The sequence below is a fragment of the Ciconia boyciana genome, chromosome 3 (genome assembly GCF_034638445.1).
Source record: "Ciconia boyciana chromosome 3, ASM3463844v1, whole genome shotgun sequence".
Taxonomy (NCBI): domain Eukaryota; kingdom Metazoa; phylum Chordata; class Aves; order Ciconiiformes; family Ciconiidae; genus Ciconia; species Ciconia boyciana.
This window is the reverse complement of record NC_132936.1, coordinates 7154916-7167342: the sequence shown is the minus strand read 5'-3', so window position 1 is coordinate 7167342 and position 12427 is coordinate 7154916. Positions and strand designations below refer to the sequence as shown.

Below are 12427 nucleotides of genomic sequence, written 5' to 3'. Positions count from 1 at the left end.
TGAATGGTGAGATTAAATATACTAAACTTGAAAATGTCAGTAGGAGCATGAGCGCTTTGTCATAAATCTTGTGTGAGAACATTAGGATGTAAATGTTGTGCCACCGCATAAAACTGGTGCAAATCAAGGTGCGACCAGCTGAAAACCTTTCTCACCAGTACAGCAGCTATAAATACTGGGATTTATGAGCATTAAATACGTAGATGGGAGCAGGTAGTATATGGGTTTTTCCTCTCCCGGGAGGAGTAGATGTGCCACACAGGGGTCATAAAACAGCAAATTACGTTTTAATGTTTCTGTATGACTGACGTGCGTGGGAGTGGATGTGGGCAAAGCCCCCGCCCAGCTGTAACACTTCGTCTCACCGCAGGGCAGCACTGTTAGGGGGACCCGGCTCTGCTCATTTTATGTATAAAATGGGCAACATTTTATTTTTTATACATATAAAAAAATGGGCAGCACTATCTACATATCTATATATCACTCAACCCAGGAAAAAAAAAATCCCTGAATATGAGAGTAGAAGAAGCCCTGAGATAATGACTTATGCCCTGAGATAATGATTTATGCACTGAGATATATCTATATAGAGATATATAATGGGCAGCTCCAGACCTGCTCATCCGTCTTTGCATTGCTGTCGTTACCTTGATGCACAAGCCTTGCGGAGTTTTTCTACCCTCAATGTCAGCGATTATTATTTTTTTTTCTCCTGGGTTGAGTGATAAAATTAAGCATTGGCTACATAAACCTAGTGTTTTGCTGGTTTTATGCCAAAACTAGTTGAATTTGATGGTTTAAAGGATCTGACTCTAAACCTGAGTTGGCCTTTGGGCTTCTTACCGACACGGGTGTGCGGCATCCGAAGGCGCAGGGCTTGGCTGCCCGTGTGATCTGGGCTGCACGTCCTTCCTGCGCAGGACCGACGGCCAGCCCGGATGGATACAAAGGCATCGAGGGAGAGGAATTTGTCTTCGTCTGAGTAACAGGAGGAGTTAACAAGACCAGGCTTAATTCCTGCTACTGTGTTGAAATGTGATGGGCGAGAGCATGTATTTATGTGCCTCAGATAATTAGCCCCATCATAAATCTCAATAGCATGTTCGCAGCCTTTTCTTGTTGCTTAATGCTGGGGAACATTTTCTTTGTCTTGGGCTTATTTTGAATAATGAAGAAGGCTTTTGTTGTTGTTTTCCCCCCTCCCTCCTGAACCTCTCCATAGCTAAAACCAAGCCCTGTGCTTGGTTTGGTTTCTGGGGGGCTGCATCCCCCGCGCTGGTCTTGGTGGGCTGAGCTTTTATGGTGGGAGAAACCCCAACCCTTGCATCTCCATGTGAGACGGTACATGCACATTGCCGTAAATCAGCTGGGGAGGGAGGAGGGTGGGGATATGCAAAATGCAGCTTGTACTTTGGTGTTTCTGCTGTAGAGAGGGTTGAACGCTGGCTGCGATGCTCTGAGCACCCTGAGGTCATGGCTACGTTATGTAGCTTGGAAGTGAGAACTGAAGTCTAAAGAAGGTCTTGATAAGCTCGCTTTAATAGCGAGAAGGATTTGAGTCAACAATATCTGTATGAGCCTGTATAGGGTTTTTTATATATGTGTATATATAAGCAGATATACACACATATATAAAATATCTATATCACATGTAGAGAGATATTAAAATATGTATATATATGTACACTGGCTGGTATATATATATATCAGGCTGTACAGATATTTTGTGTGTATATATGTACATATATATATAAATATATCTATTATATAGAGAGATTATAAATATATATGTGTATATATACAAGTACACACATATATAAAAAAGAGATAAATATATATCAGACTCTATTGTTTTTATATATATAAAGAGATATCAATATATCTCTGTCAGGCTATATAGCTTATGTATATTTATTTTTTTTATATATGTATCTATTTGGCTATATCGGGGCTGCGACCTGAAGGTGCAGCTGGGAGGTCTGGTCTAAACTGCGTTAGAAATTGTTAAATTTTAGACCCGCAGAGGGAAGGAGAAATAGTCCCTGTAGCGATGGAGGTTTGCTGGCTCCCGAGGTGTGGTTACCTCTCTGGAAAAAGTGAGTTTATCTCTGCAGCTTGCTTATGCTGACCCTTTGTGTGGTGGTGTAAAACAAGGTGGTGTTCAGCTTGATAAAACAAGGTTAGTTAGCTATTATGGAAGAGGTATGGCTTTATTTGAAGGTTTAACTCCTGATCTCTCAGTAGACGCAAGAATGAGGGTGCTTTTTGCGCTGCTCCCAAAGCTAAAGGGAGGAAACCCTTACTGTCGTGAACCAACATGTCTCAAGGGCTTTTCGGGGGGAAGCTCTGCCTTTTTGGTCTTCTGATCCCACACCAGATCTTCCATTCACACAGTGCTCACCTGGTGCAGGGTCTCCCGTGCCGTACCTGAGTCATCCCACCAGTCTGCACTGGAAATAACTCTAATGTGACTGTAGCCGCTATAGGTGCTCTGTTATGGAAATCCTCATCTTTACGGAGATGCTTTGCTGACTCACCTCTTAATCCAGCTCCTGTTCAAAGCGGCAGCTGTGGTGCAGGCATACAGGCGGGCGTGTTGCCATCGCCCCTGCAGCAATGGGGTGGCTGAGTACCAAGGTTTTTCCTGTGCCGAAAAATTGTACGGTTAAATTAACATGGTTAATTTTAGAGTGCGTGTGCCTCGATTGGAGCTACCTATGGGTCCGTCACCCTTTACTTGCATAGCAGGTGTTGAGCGTGTTACGGGTGCTGCTTGTCTGCAGAGCTCCTTGCAGCCTCAACTCATGAAAGGTCTTAATAATAATAATAAAAATCTCCAAACAAAAAAACAACCAGAGAAAAACAAAGCATGGATATTTGGGGATGGAGAAGCTTTGCTAAAGCTTAGATCTGCAATGCCGAGAGGCTGCAGACCCCCCCTGTCTCACCTGTAGCTCTTCTGCCCCACAGGCATCGACATCCTGAAGCTGGTGGCAGCCCAGGTGGGGAGCCAGTGGAAGGACATCTACCAGTTCCTGTGCAACGCCAGCGAGCGCGAGGTGGCGGCTTTCTCCAACGGCTACGCTGCCGACCACGAGCGTGCCTATGCCGCCTTGCAGCACTGGACCATCCGCGGGCCCGAGGCCAGCCTGGCCCAGCTCATCAGTGCCCTCCGCCAGCACCGCCGCAACGACGTGGTGGAGAAGATCCGAGGCCTGATGGAGGACACCACGCCGGTAACGATGGGCTGGGCTTCGCGCGCTCTTGTCTGATGCGGTGCGCGTCTTGTCTGGCCGTGGCGAGCATGTGGGTGCATGGGACCTGGCTGCAGCCTCGAGCTTAGCTAATAGCCAAGTAGCTGGACTCCATCTCCCCCCAGAGCTCCTCAGGGGCTTATGTTTAAGCTTTCCATTGTTTTTGAGGAAGGCTTTGCCAAACTTTGCTCGAAAGCTTTGCCAAAGTTTGCTCAAAAGCTTGTCAAAGTTTTGACAAGCTCTTGAGTCCCTCATGTTGTGGTTTGTACGTATCTTTGAAGGTCACCAGGACGACCCGGTACTTGAGCCCTCATGTTGGGGACGTGGAGAAAAAAGTATCTGCCTTTAAACTTGCTCTTAAATGCTATAACTAAATGCCCAGGATTTTCTGAGAAGGGCCAAGCATCCTTGAGCCCTAAATGTTGCATTGGGGACCTTTGCAGTTTCTTTTGTCCACCCTGCCTTACCTGTCACTGTGCTTTCGGTTTTTTGGCTCTGATGATTCGGTGGTCTTCTGGAAGTGTTCGTAAAGGTGATGGATGGGGCTGCTTCTGAACGTGGAAGCCAATGGGACAACACATGGATGGAGGTGGGGGTGGTCCCCCTAAACCAGTTGGTGAAACATTTCCCGTTGGCCTTAGCAGTGACCCAGACCCAAAGGGGAATGGGTGGGTGCCTGCAAACCTCCGTGGGCACTTGGTAGGGGCCTGGCAAGGTGGACCTTTGTGTATAGCAGAGGCTGTGGGGCAGAGCATTTGTCAGGGTAGAGGATTCCCAAATCCCATTTCAACCATCCCAAACTACCCCTGTAAGAGGGACCGTGGTCCCTTCACCGTGACTTCATTTAGTGTACCAAACATCTTGGTCCCTTGTAACCATAGTGTGAAATCACAGGTTTTGATGTGTTAGCAGGAGTCCTGGGCTTGTGTTTTTGAGAGACCCCGAGTCAGGTGCGTGCCAAGCATCGCCCCGTGTGTCCTGCCTAAATTTTGGATAGGTTTGCTTTGCCAGCTGCCCTATAGCTCCTGCTCACATTCAGTTGCTGTTTTCTTCCTTCCAGCTCCTGGTAATTAAGCAGCATGTAGCTTTCTCGTATCCTACCGTGGTCCAAGATTTTTTTTTTTAATATCAAAGATGGAAAAAATGAAATGAAAAGCCTGAGACAAAGCTATGGTTAGGAAAAGAGGAGAGGCAGAGAAAACTGTCACTTTGCACATGTGAGTTAAGCTTTCCAGCATGTGCAATGTCCCAGAAGGACACGTTGTCCTCTTGCTCTCTTGGAGCAGGTAATAACCTCTGTCCTCCTAGTTACTGCTTTGACTTTGAGTACTACAGCAAAGCACTGGACTAGGACATCAGACAAAAAATGAGGCTTGTTCATCAGCACAACACCTAATTAACAGACTCGTGCTGTGCAGTGCTCAATGCTCCTGAGCGTTGCGCTGTTTTGGCCAAGACCATCAGAAGACTATGTGCTTCTCAAACAGCACAAAAATGCAGGCAGTAGCTCCAGGAACGGAGTTTATTGGGCGACCCATCGGGATGGTGTACTCCCAATGACAGAGTAAGTACGAGCCGTTTGCTCACCGTAGGTGTGTGCCTGTAACTGAAAATGCAGCGAGCGGATGCTCTGGAGAATGAGCAAACCCAAATCTCATGGATACTTGTATGCAAGTCTTCTGGGCTTCCCAACCAGCTCTCCTGGAGGACATTTCTCTTCATTTATTTTTTTTTTTAAAACAGTGTGTTGTGTTCCCCAGCATCCAGAAGCACCTGGAGCCTGGTGGTCCCCCGTGGCTTTCACTTGTTTTCCTAGAAATTGGTAAAACTGGGTTGCTGATCTTTTGAGCAGGTGGCTCAGGGGGGTCCACATGAGAAATGGGGCTCGTTTCAGCAAAGGAGGGGTGTTGTGGTTTTTTGGGGGTTTTTTTGTTGTGTTTTTTTTTAACAAATTCACCTGAGCTGGTATATCCTCCTCCCCCATGCATCTGATAGGGCTTTTTTGGATGAGTGTGCCTCATGGTCAACCTTAGGTGTTGGCCATTCCCCTGCCCTGAAGGTCCTGGAGTGGTTGCTGCACTGAAGTGGCACGTGGGTTGTTGAAAGCACCCCAGGGTGCAGACTCAGCATGGCAGCACACTATGTTTCTGCAAGGTATTACCTGCTGTAACCTGTCTGCCTCCTCTCCCTGAACTGGCTCCCGCACTGTGGATGTGGGCAGTGATGGAGTGGCCCTGGGAGGGATGCAGAAAGCTGTGGGAAGCAGTTTGTGCAAGGGAGACCGAATCCCTGAAGCCTCATGCCAGTGGCTGAGCTGCATTGCGGCTGTCCGGACCACGAGCGGCTGGAGGAGCCAATTGCTCAACGATGGGAGCAGGCATTGAGGTTGTTTTAATTTGTTTTTTAATTAGAGCTAAGCCAAGTTTGGCTCTCAGTGGTTTGTCCATCCAAATGCAGACAAATCAAGGCGGTTTCTCTCTGTACCAAACTGGTTTGATCCGAAGGAACGGGTTGCCCCGTTGGTGGCAGGCGTGGGTGCTGTGCTGCACCTCTCTAGCAACCGGCCCTGCAAAAGCAGTCTTGCAAAAAAACCCAATAAAAAATAATAAAAAGAGCGTTTTTGTGCTGTGGAGGGAATGAGGACTCTCATAAGCATGCGTCCTCCCTACGGCTAACAACATGATGCCCTTGAGGCAACCCAAGCCAGCAGTGAGCATCCAACGTGTGCCAGCGTGTCCTAGATGAGCCTGGGAAGGATGCTGTGGCTGTGCTGTCCATGATGCCTTTGGCCCTGCCTGGCATCCCTGGTTGCAAAAGGAGGTTTCCCCATCTGTCCCCAGAGTCCTGTGTCATAAGAAAGCAGCAACACCCCCAACTCATAGGTAGAAATTGTGTTATTGGGTGACATAGCTCTCAGGCAGCAAATTGGTACCCTAAACCCAGCCAGCCTCCCTTCGCCATCCCATCCCGCCCGCTATCGCATCCTTGTCCGAAATACTTTACCTGGCATCTGGCTTCAGCCTGTGAAACCAGCGGAGGCAAAGCTGCTCTCTCTCCTACTGCCCCATTCCCTCGGCAGCCTTTCAGGCTCCGAAATCCAAATATTTACAACCACCGATAGGAACAGGGGAATTAATGGGAGTCTCTGGAGCGTTACGGTACATGGCAGGAACATTTTCCTTCAGGTAGGGAACAGCTCCGCTGAAGACTTGACGCCTTTTTTTAGCTGTGGGAGATTATGCTGGTTTTGCACTGCGCTGAATGAATTTAGGTTAAAACAAGATTAGCCCTCTGAATCGCTTTGCTAGGGGTTTTTTGCAGCTGATCCAGAAAATATGGCGAGCGCAGCAGCTGTGGGAAGGTTTTTTTGGGGTGCATTTAACTTGCAGGGCTCCTGTTAAAGGCTGTCCCTGGCCACGAACACTTCTCAGGCTTGAGGTTTGCAAAATCTCTCCCCTTGCAGGCAGGCTTGCCGGGCAGCGGCATGCGAGCCCAGGCACTGTTTAGCGAGCACAGGCACACCCCAAATTAGTGGTGCTGACAACAACAAAAATAGAGGGTGGAGGGGGGAAAGGGAGAGTCTTTTTCACTGCTATCCCAGCAAATTGCAATTCTCCATTTTGGGGTTAAAAGCAGAAAAGTTCAGTGCAATGCAGGCACTGGGTAATGGGATTTTTTTTGGGGGGTGCATAACAGCGTTTTGTAGACACCAAGGGGTGTCTGTGCTCACCCGGGCTGGGCTGGGGCGTTGCTGGCTGCGTTGGCTACCATGAGTGTCCTACTGTGAGCAATGCTTTAAGCTCTTATCTTTTTATTTATGGCTCTGCTGGCCTCAGCTGAAATACTTCAGGGAATGGATGGAGGGGAGGCAAATAGCCTTGCTCAAGGCGTTCAGCAGCGCAGCCTCAGCAAAGCTGAAAAAAATAATAATAAGGGAGATGTTGAAAATGGAGAGGGGGAGGCTGCAGCCCTGAGCCCAATGAGATTTAGGTCCGTGGCTAATTGCGTGCCACGGATAATCTCATGAATCAGCAGATATGTCAGGGCAGGGTCTGGCGTGAGGTTAAGCCATGGGGTTTTTGGTGGGTGCCGGAGGAGAAGAGGATGTGAAAGCATCCCCGTGTCTAGGCACGTGGCTGTGGCAGCGCCTTTTGGCTCCTTTTCTTCCTCTTTTGCAGGTCAAAACCCTGGGGGGGTCAAGAGCCTGGAGCAGTGTTCCCCAAATCCAGCCCCCAACAGCTCCTGCCCATCTCCTTCATTTCCTCTTTTGGCAAAGCAGAATTGGGCTGAACCCCGTAATTAGCAATTAGCTTTGTGCTGTGTTAACCTCATACGTCGGCAGCGGAGCAAGGGTGAAGCTGCTGGGTGGATTTCCCAGCTGGGGGGCTGCAGTCCGAGGGCTGGGAAATGCCCAGGCAGCCAGGAAAAAACAAAGTTGCATGTGATTTTTCTTTCTGGACTTGCATCAGGTTTTATTTGAGGCACAAAGCTGTAGGATAAAGTGGCCAGAGCCCTGGGGAAGGGGTAGGGCTGTTTGGGTTTTGCTGGAGCTGGCATCACGGTTTTCCTCCAGGTTTGCTCTAAACCATGAGTTGATTTTCGGCAACCTGAGGTTGGGTTTGAACCAGGCTGGAGAATGTGCAATAAACAAAAAATTAATAATTTATAAAGTAATACAAATATAAGTAATATAAACACAAAAATATAAACTTCATAGTAGATGCAGTTATATTTGAGTTTTCCCTGCTGTGATAGCCACATCTGCTTGGGTCTGTGTATTTGCAGTATAATGGGCTTGGGAGTGTAAGATGAAACTAGAAGATGGTGGGGTCATAACAAGCTGAACTTGGCACCCACTTACTCAGCCTGTAATTGAGTTTGGAAACTCTTCATCGTGGCTTCATCAGCTCTTCATCATGGCTTGAGTTGAACAAGTAGGTGGGCAAATCCATAGAAAGGAGAAGCCACCAGGAGCTCTCATGGAGACACCGTCTCCTGCTTGGAGAAGCACTTGGCCCACAAATGGCCACGGCCGGTGTGGAAGTGCTGCTTCTTCCGTGGATGGCTGAGTTTTGGTCTTGGCGTCTAAACCCTCCCCAGACCCGGCATTGCTCATCCTGGGTCACATGAGGCTTGACTTGAGTAGCTCTTCTCCAGGGCTGCCTTGTGTTGAGGGATGCCAGCTACACCACAGAGGTGATGTCAAGTGTTCTTCTGAAACCTGGCCAGTAAGGTGAAGGACACGGAGAGGACACTTGGGCTTTCCCACCCCAGGGTGCTGAGCACCCTCGTGCCCTTCCCATCCTGGCAAAGGGCTTTCCTCCTGCTCTACAGCACCTGCACACCATCGCTGCATCTCTCTGCCACTTCGAGACCTCGTGGCCCGGGCAACGGTGTTTCACCTTCCAAGATCTGGTCTGCCCTGAAGGTGGACCCCCAAACACCACGTGCACCATGAAGCTGCTCATCCCAAGCGGATCCTCCCTACGCCTGTGGGGACCATAGCGAGAGCATCCCCTGCCACCACCACCCTGCATCTGCAGCATTGCCCACCCAGGGCTGCCGCCCAGCCCACCCTGCTTCACGTGCCGGGGTTTCTCCCGCATACCCTACGGAGGTGTAGCAGACCTGGGAATAGGGCTGGTGTCAGCCATGTGTCATCTTTTGGCAGGGAATCCGGGAAATGGCTGCTTTGGTGCTAAATTTATCCCCCCCACATGCCAGGAGGGTGCACAGCCACCCTCTGCTGCAGCAATCCTGCCACCAGCTTTTATTACTGCAGGGGGAATTATAGGGAAGCATTGCCTAATAGAGGGTTTGTTTTTTTAATGCCTAGAACTGCTCCTTCCTAATGTTAGCACAGCAGCTGCAGTTTCTGTTTGTCTGAGTTGAGCTTTTATTGCAGTACACTAAAATGAAGGCAGAAAATGGGACCAACTAGTTCAGAGCTGTTGAGAGTGGCTAGGAAAAGAAAACAAAGCCAAGCCTATGTCGTCTTCTGCACCCATCCTCTCTCTCCCCCTTTCTCCCCTGTAGGAAGGACCCTCGGACACCCTGAGCTGCTTAGAGCACCCTCCCAGATCCAAGAGGATGTCAGTGCTCGAGCCACATCCTAAAGGGCTGCGAGTACACAGGAGCTTTTAGGATTTTCATTTTTGGGGGGGCATTGCAAACCTCTTGCTGCAGTGCTCAAAAAAAAAAAAAAAACCAACAAAAAAAACCCCAAACCATAAATTGGCAGAGTTCCCCGGTATGAGCGACCCGTGCTCGGTCGCGGGAGGCTGCTGATGCGTCAAAGCCGCCGCAGCGCCTTTGGCTTTCGCGCTGGACCGTGCGTCTAACAGTCTCCCGTGTGTCTGTCTGTGCAGGTACAAATGCAGCCTCAGTGGCAAGCGCAGGACCCCTGTAACGACGGCGGAAAGGTGAGAAATGTGGTGGCTCTGGAAAGGCAAAAGAGCTTCAGAGGGGTGGGTTGGTTTGGTTTTTTTTTTCTCCAGCCAGAGCTTGGTTTCGCTGGAGCACCGCCGTCCTTAAAAATAGGAATGGCCAAGGTGGTTTCAAGCAAATGAGTCACAGGCTATGAATAGTGTATTTTTACACCTACTCCACAGGCTTCACCTCGCAGCAACCTTTTGCTTTCCCTGGCCTTTCAAAACCCTCATTCCCACTTGCTTTCTTCCCGCGGTTTAAATATTAACCGAGCATCCTGTTTGCTTTGCCTCAAGCTCGCAACCGTTCAGCTATTTGGAAAGCTTTGGGCTCCCGGGACGCCTACAGTCAAACAACCTCGGGTGATTTTTTTTTTCCTAGCGTGCTTTAGCAGCTGTTTAATTAAACTCCAAATGACTTGCACGCTTCTGGGAAGGATTTTTCCCCTCTGCTGGGAAGGCAGAGCGGGGGCAGCTGGCTGCTCCCTGCTCTCCCTGTAATTGCTCCCCAGCCGTCGGGCCTCTGTTTGGAAATCAGGAGTTGCGTTTGTGGCTGGATAGTAAATAGATGAGTTGCACGGGGAAAAACTAAGCCCTAAAGCCTGTTTGGGTGTTCTGGGGGGTTTTTGTGTGTTTTTTTTAATAAAAAGGAAATCGGAGCATGCTACATGTTGGAAAGCAGCCAGCCGCTGTTCTGGTCCTTCCCTTGCTTTTCCCCCATTAATGGCAATAGGCCGATTCTTGTCGATGAGCTGTATTGGAAAGGGAGTTTCAGAGGAGAAGGCAGATTCTTTTAATTAAAAATTAAAGCTGACTTTTATTTTTAACATGCCTATTGCATAACATGCTGAGCTAGAACAATCCTCCCTTGTTTATTTTCAATAGGGGGGAAGAAAAAACCCTTTTATTCTACCAGGAACAGGCTTCAATGTTAATTTAATGTGAACTAATGGGCGTCTCAGCAGACATGTGATTTGTGGGTGGCGAATTCCTCGACACGGATGAGGAATGCGCAGGCACATCCATGCCGGCGCGGAGGTGGCTCAGCAGCTCCCTGTCCCACAGCCTTTAATCCGAATTTTGCATTTTAATCCCTGGGTAGTAGGCAAAAGTGTGTGAGCAGGAATAGCCCGGTCTTCCCTCTGCGGGAGGAGAAAACAGGGCTGCGAAATGCTGTTGGGAGAGTGGATTGCATGTGGACAGGGCTTGCAAATCTGTGCTTTGGCAAGTTGAGCAGGGATGCGGGGTTTGGGAAGAGGTTAAATATTAGATGGTCCTTCGAGCAACCTGCCTGGGGGGACCTGGTGACCTGCAGAGGTGCCCAGCCTGCCAGCCAGGGACGTGGGGGTGCTGCCCCGAGCCTCTGCTCCCTGCAGGGAATGGGAACCAGAAATGCTCTGCTTGAGATTTGCACCCTGAGGGGATGCTGAGAGAAGGAGGAGGGTAGATAATGTTGGCTGCTGCCGTGCAGGTAGGAAGGAGATGCAAGAAGGAAGATGCAGAGCACGGTCACGTTAGGAAGCGGGTTCATGCCAGCACCCAAATGGTGCTGCTTCCCAGCGCAGCGTGTCCCAGCAGTGCTTGCTGCTCCCTGCATCTTCGGGAATGTGCAGCCAAACGCTTGCCCGTGGCTTGCATCAGGGTAGCAAAAAGCAAAGGCACTGGGGTGATGCTGGGGTCAACCTTGTCCTTCCCCTGCTTGTCCTTCCTGGCCCTGGACTCGGAGTCAGGTGGGATGGATTTCTCCATCACACATTAATGGGGTGCTCACGGGAGCAGGGGCAAGATGGGGCAAACAAATTTTTAACTTGGAATGTTACCAGTGTAGCTGGTCACAGGAGCGTGCTGCAGCGGAGATCCCCAAGGGGTGTTGCAGCTCTTGCCCTGCAGCCTCGGCACCGGTTGGACGTGTGGAGCCGGGCTATGCCTTGCTTTTAGGAAACGATAGCTGTGGAGTAGATTTTTGGGGGGTCTTACCTGCTTGGGTATTATCACCCTTTAGCCCCCAAGAGTGGTACTTCTAGCTTTCTCTAGCTCTCACTTCTCCTGAGTGAGACGGAAAACAAAGTTAAAATGCTCTGCTGTGGTTGCACGTGCCAGCCAGGTGCTGCGGTTGCTCCTACCAAGAGTTGCATTGCCCCTCCTGCCTGTTGGGTGCTGAGGTGCCAGATGCCAGCCTGATGTCCACCCTGGGTCACCTCTGGTGCCCGCTCTGGGTCAGCAGGTCCCCGGGAGGCAGAGGCCACCCGAACGCGGGGACCGCTTGCCGAGGATGGGCTGGGGTGTGTTGAAAGCCAGGCTGCAGATGGTTTTGAGTGCGAGCTCATTGCATAGCATCCCCCCGAGTTAATTTTCCCTCTCTTTCTTCTCCCCGAAGCTGGAAGCTGACAGACTGGCGCTGCCGGTGAGCCCCAGCCCGCTCAGCCCTGCGCCCACCCCCAAGCCCCCTGAGGCGGCCGTCCTCACCGTGGAGCCCTCTCCTTCGGAGAAGAAATGCTTCTTCGTTGACGAAGCGGAGCCCCTCCTGCGGTGCGACTCGACCTCCAGCGGCTCCTCCGCGCTCAGCCGGACGGGCTCTTTTATTACCAAAGGTACCAAAATCAGCCCCGGGGGGAGTGGGAGAACCAGAGGGATGCCATGGCATGTCCCCTGCGGTCAGCACACGTGGCAGAGCTGCCCAACATGGTATCATTAAAGTAAATAACTGGGAAAACTGGCTCTCCAGGATACGTTTATGACATCCTT

General features: G+C 50.0%; 1 protein-coding gene across 2 annotated transcripts in view; it reads left to right on the top strand.

The window, feature by feature from the left end:
• The window catches only part of TNFRSF21 (TNF receptor superfamily member 21), a 34855-nt gene that overhangs the window by 20285 nt on the left and 2143 nt on the right, over positions 1-12427 (top strand). Inside the window, exons 4-6 of one of the 2 annotated variants that reach the window (XM_072858368.1) lie at positions 2971-3236; positions 9623-9676; positions 12060-12273. In XM_072858368.1, the coding sequence (XP_072714469.1) occupies positions 2971-3236; positions 9623-9676; positions 12060-12273 (534 nt within the window). The remainder of the gene's footprint in view (positions 1-2970; positions 3237-9622; positions 9677-12059; positions 12274-12427) is intronic. The other variant, XM_072858369.1, reaches the window with a different exon arrangement.